A 6,000-nucleotide genomic window follows, 5' to 3' on the forward strand; every position below is an offset into this window, starting at 1 on the left:
TTTTTTTAAATAATCAGAAAATAACTTGTTTTTTTGGTGGCTTGTCAAAAAATATATTTGTGGGGGGATTTAACACTTCTCACCTCAAGATATCTAAAATGCTTCAAGCAGTATAAAACCTCCCTCATACATAAACATCCAGCCACAAACAAAGGTATAAGTCTGCTCTTGTTTTCTCTGTATCTTGAGCGCTTGACTATTTAATGCTGAGCTTTGACTTCTTCTTGTTCAATCACAGACAGAAAGTCCTGTTTTGTTTAGCTCGTCTTTTCTGGAAGTTTCAGCCACCCAGCATCAACACTGAAGACGGCCTAAATTATTCAATTCATAAGCAGGGACATCGCTGATGGGGAACAGGGACGGATTTAACTGCCAGGGGAGTGTGTGTGTGTGTGTGTGTCTGTGTGTGTCTGTGTGTGGGTGTGTGTGTGTGTGTGTGTGTGGGTGTGTGTGTGTGTGCGTGTGCACGTGTGTGTGCATGCTCGGAGCAAAGTGATGAGGAAAAAGTCAGAAGCAGCAGTCTGTATTAAATGTAGCATGACAGGCTTCTTTTTGCAGTCTGGCAAAGACGGAGGCAAAACAATATTCGCTCAAAACAAAATGAGAAATAATTGGAATTGGACTCGTTACTATTCGCTCCTCCATCTCTCTCTCTCTCTCTCTGACATTTCCTCATCTCACACAATCCCTCGAGGGAGACGGGAAAAGTTTTGAACACGGGTCAAACTCCTGAAGTCTAACGTCAGCGTGTGTGCCCACTTTTATCTCATTTATTTCATTCCCTGTATGTCAATAGACAAAACGGATTGCAGCACCAGAAAGTAAATCATGAAATAATAATCATGATGAATATTAATAATAAAAGATAAAGCAAAAAACATGAGGTACAGAAATGTGAAATGAAAACAAGGCAAGTTTGAAAAGTGATTAAAGCTAATAAAGTGTACTAAACAGTACACCATTACTTTGATCTTTCCTATTAATAAACTAGCAGCAATAAAAACATGAAGGAAAAAGCCCCAATATTTTTTTTAAGCCACCGAAACAAATATCCACTCATACACCCAGGAATAACATGTCTGATAGCACCTCTACACTAAATCTACAACTCCTCACACAAGGAACATGGTGAAAGAAAAGCGGCTCAGAAATGTTCATAAAGAAGAAATCAGATAGATGATCAATAAATATTCTGTTGTATTTGTAGTGTTCTCTGCTCTCTGTTAGAAGAGGGAGTATGTTGTGAGTACAGTACATCAAAACATTCAATGGTGAAAACTCTTGTTTGTCTGCCACCCGCTGGCACAACCACGTCACTGCATCACCAACACTGTGACGCAACACGTGCTCAAAACAAACGGAACAGTTTCCTCCGTCAACTGCTTTTGTTTGACTCGCAGGTGGACTGGGAGAGCAACGGCGGGCTGGTGAAGAAGCTGCCGTCGATCCGCGAGGACGAGGAGGTCGACGAGGAGCAGAACTCGGTGTCGCGCGCCCATCGCTCCCCGCTGCGTCTCAGCAGGGGGCTCAACTCGCCGCTGCGCTCGCCGCTGCTGCCGCCGAGGCCGTTCCGCGCGCCCTCCGAGCACTGCCGCCCCGCCACCCTGCAGATACCGGTGGTCAGCTTCTGCAGTGCGCCGTCCGAGCTCAGCCCCAGGTAACAGACACACGCACACACAAAACAGAAGTAGCAGCAGCAGCTGATGATGCTGCAGCAGCAGCTGATGATGCTGCAGCAGCATGTGTGTGGCTGCCATGAAAACCAGTTGGCTATTGGTGGATCACGTGGCTGCTGCAGGAGGGCGTGTATGTTTTTATGCGTGTACATGAAAAGTGTCCATATGTGCAGATGAATGACATCCTGTCTGCTGTGCACTGATTTGTGAGCAAAATCTGCCGATAAAGGATTGAATGAAAAGACACACACACACACATCTGATTTACATTCCTCTCCTGCGCGCCTGCTCTTGTTTTAATCCCTTTTCTTCTGCATAGATTCGTGGACGGCATTGAAACGGAGAGCAACTCCACCTCCTCACAGAAGTTTGAGTTCAGTCCCAGCATGTCACCTGTAGCCCCGCCCTCTCCATACCCAGGTAACACCTTCACACACACAGTAGCCTCGCTCTGAGAAGAATAGATTTATTTCTGGAGGACTAATGTTCTTGTGTGTGTGTGTGTAGGGATCCGGGAGCACTCAGAGATCAAGCAGAGTGTGTCCAAACTGACAGAAGAGGTGAGTGCTCCATGATGATGATGACGCTTGTTTACACATCTACCTAAAGAAGTTATGAACTCCTCAAAATGGCTTTGGCTGTTTGTATTACTCAGCAGACTATTTCATGGACGGATTTCATTGCAATTACCATTTTGGAGAAGTAGTAGCCGTCGCCATCTTGGTTTTTTGCAACCAGTGAACGGAAGTTACCATATTTTAACTGCAGTGACTTGTCAATGACAAGGTAGCCCCGCCCATAATTTACTAAATGAACATCATGCTGTATTGAAGAAGACTTGAAACTAGAGATTGAGACCATGAACTAATGTTTACAATGTTTACTGAGGTAATAAATCAAGAGAGAAGTTGTCATTTTCTCATAGACTTCTATACAACCAGAGGAGTCGCCCCCTGATGGACACTAGAGAGAATGCAAGTTTAAGGCACTTCAGTATTGGCTTCACTTTTCAGACCCCGATGGGTCTTTGTTGCAAATCCAGTTCCAGATGCAAATTAAATTATCACAACAATAGATTTAGAGGGATTACACTTCTTCAGCAGAGCTCTTTGAGTGATTCCATCTTAGTATTTAATCTGCGCGTGCAGCATGTTCTCTATAGTCACAGTACATGATGTGACTGTGGACATTACGTATGCGGAGTGTGTATCAGATTAGGGTTAATGCAAATAAGGATCAACTTTGTCAGACATTGTTGTAAGCACCCCTGCCTACTATCCATTATCCACCTGAACAACTTTAACCAGCATTTGCATGGACTGACCTTCATTTGGTTTTGTTGTGTGTTTGTGTGTGTGTGTGTGTGTGTGTGTGTGTGTGTGTGTGTGTGTGTGTGTGTGTGTGTGTGTGAACGGTGTGTCTGTCTCTCTCTCTCTCACCAAACAGATGACCAGTCTCTCTAAACAAGTCTCCACGCTCAGTCAGGAGCTGCAGGAAATGACGCGCCTGCTCAAGCCCCTCCTCCAAATCACTCCGCAGCCAATCCTAATGACCATGGTGCCAAATTTTACCCCGCCTCCCAGCAGCGCCAGCCAACTGTCGACGAGCACCTGTCTGGTGCTGCCGTCCGCCGCCGCCACACCTAGTTCCCTCCAGAGACCCGACACCCATTCCCTGTTGGACAGCGGAGACACAGAGGGTGTGGATTTGCCAGGATGCCTTCTCCCGACTCATTCACCAAAAAGGCCTAATTCATCACCCTCGGCGTCGCCACAGCTTCCATCCAAACCCCCGGGGGCCAACGTCAGGTGCCCCACCCACTCTGATCTTCCCTCCCCTGAGGAAGGTCTTCCTGAAGGAGTCCTCCAGAGCCTCCACGCCTCCTCCAGCAACGGGATATATTTGCCCTCGCTGCAGGACCAGCCTCTCCTGGCGTCTCACACCCCTTCACCCTCTCTCTCTTTCTCCATGTCCCTCTGCTCCTCACCCTCCCTCTCCCCTTGCCAAGGCCCCCACCTGTCCCGACCTGGCAGCCGTGCCAGCAGAGGCCTGCTCCCTCCGCCTCCCTCCCAGGACACCCCTCCTCCCCCGTCCTCCCCCGGAGACAGTCGGCTGAGACCTTCCCCTTCCGTCCCACTCACGTCCCCCGCCGTCTCCCTCCATCCCTCCACCGTCTCCCTGCCCGTGTCTCTGGACTTTGTTTGTGCGAGGCGAAGGCAGAGAGATGCCCAGACTGCACCTTGGTGTAACTCGCAGCCGCGCCACGGGGAGGCCCAACCCGCCACCCGTCCCCAGGAGCTGGAGATGCACGAGTGGGGGCGACAGGTGGAGGAGGGGAGGTCCTCCACGGAGCACATCAGCTTCATTGATGAAGAGGAGCCAGCGTTATGAACGGGTTAAAACTGTGAGACGACAAAAAGAGTAGCAGAAAAAACGAAAGAGACGGGAACAACGGAGATCAGATCAGGGAAAGTCGGCTGGTCCATATCAACACAGGAAGTGATTCGTCAGGCAGGAAATGGACAGACAGGTTAATAGAAAGAGGCCAAGACACAATGCCAGCTGTCAGCAGATCAGTGTGAAGGAGTACTCTTCAACACCGATCATCCGCAGAACTACAACAGCACAAATTGTCTTACAGTATCAACACTTCAGTAGCGTCAGTCGACCCCCCCCAGCTACTGGGACTCACAGGACCAGAGCACAACTTTTTAACCGGTTCCATTGATCTCTGGAGCCTGATTTAGCCCTTGTGTTGCTTTATAAAAAAACCCAAGTATGGATGTCTCCTCCTCTTCATCGGGCAGGTACAAAAAAAAAAAACACACATATCTCAGCGGGGAAACATGTCTTCAACCAAGTCAGATAGTCCGAGCTCGCCTCACCGGGACTGGGAATGTACACTCTTCATTCAGTCACCTCACATGGAGGACCAGTTCGCATCTTCAACGGGATTATTTTTACAATTTAAAATCTTCCTCTGGTCTGGTGGAGGAAAACACTCTTCCTCAGAGTCATACACACGTCCTCCAATTATGTCCGTCCCCCACCCCCCCAAAAAAAAGGAATTGCAAAAAAGATGTTTGAATTGGTTTTAACTTTCTTAATTTTCTTTCCCTGTAAAAGAAGTTTGGAGGACACCAATACATGAGCATGTAGAGGAGCAGAACCTAAAGCGTCTGAGCTAGCTGTTGCGTTGTGTGCCAAAGACAAAAAAAGAGTGTGTGTGTGGGGGGGGGGGGCACAAATATCATAAACAGCACCCATATATAACTGTTTATCACCACCATGACCGTTTACAACCAGATTGTTCAGCAAACTCCCGCATCACTCCTGAGCTTTAGCCATCCAGCCATCCGTGCCTTCTCCACACAAAGACAAGAGTTCCCTAAAAGTCCTTCACCTGTTAATCACGGACAGCATTTGGATCAAAATTTACATTGAAAGCCATCAGCGTCACGTACAGAGAACACTTGCACCTTTACCCTAAAATGTAATTTATTTTTTCAGGCTGTGAATTGATGTATTTGTATTTATTTTTTTGACGAAAGCAATGAGGAACTCTACTGCGTGTCTGCGAGACGTCATCTAACTGGATGCACTCGAGTGTCACCTTCCCAATTGTTATGTAGCACACACACACACACGCACACACACACACACGAAGCATATCTTCAACACGCACACATTTAGCATCATCTCCAACCCGTTTGCCACCAGCCTCACCCTAAAACTACACTACCCAGGCTGCATCGCTACAGAGGTCTCAGGACTTCTCTACATTTATTTGGTTTTTGCGTTGGTGAGGTGCTTTGTGCGCCACATGATACTTGTAATATAGACAGTCAGATTTCTGGTTTCTATTTTCTGTAACGGGGGCGGGGAGGGACACAAAGAACTCCCATTGATGTCTGGAGTTCTGATCCTGTGTGTGTGTGTGTTGGGGGGGGTCTTGATTACACAAAAGGGTTTTAAATGCATGTCGCAGCTTTTTTTGCATGAGGAATGCGCCTGCTTTTGAGCTGTGGAGGGCGGAGTCCTGATGGGAGTCGACAAACCGCCCGCCCTGTAGGAGGCTGTTGGGTTTCAGATGTTTTATTAAGACTGCTGTTACATTAAAAAAAAAACTTACCAGGATTACATACTGTACGACAATAAAGAAGTGTTGTTTTGTAAGACCTCGGAGTCCTGCGTTACTCTCTGGAACCACAAGCCTCAGTCTGTGCCTCATGAACGTCACCGGAGACTAAATACCAGGGATGTAGTAAAAACCCAGACAGTCCTTTAACAAAACTCGAGCAATCTGGAAGTCAATATTACTGCA

The 6,000-nt window shown here is 47.5% G+C and overlaps 1 protein-coding gene across 1 annotated transcript in view; it reads left to right on the forward strand.

Moving 5' to 3' along the window:
- The window catches only part of kcnh3 (potassium voltage-gated channel, subfamily H (eag-related), member 3), a gene marked incomplete at its 3' end in the record, with an annotated part of 104,288 nt that extends 100,221 nt beyond the window's left edge, over nt 1–4,067 (forward strand). The window contains exons 12-15 of the mRNA XM_079170618.1: nt 1,401–1,657; nt 1,996–2,096; nt 2,184–2,236; nt 3,123–4,067. Of these exons, the coding sequence (XP_079026744.1) occupies nt 1,401–1,657; nt 1,996–2,096; nt 2,184–2,236; nt 3,123–4,067 (1,356 nt within the window). The remainder of the gene's footprint in view (nt 1–1,400; nt 1,658–1,995; nt 2,097–2,183; nt 2,237–3,122) is intronic.
- Nucleotides 4,068–6,000: the final 1,933 nt, after the last annotated feature.

Source organism: Pholis gunnellus (genome assembly GCF_910591455.1).
Source record: "Pholis gunnellus genome assembly, chromosome: 12".
Lineage (NCBI taxonomy): Eukaryota > Metazoa > Chordata > Actinopteri > Perciformes > Pholidae > Pholis > Pholis gunnellus.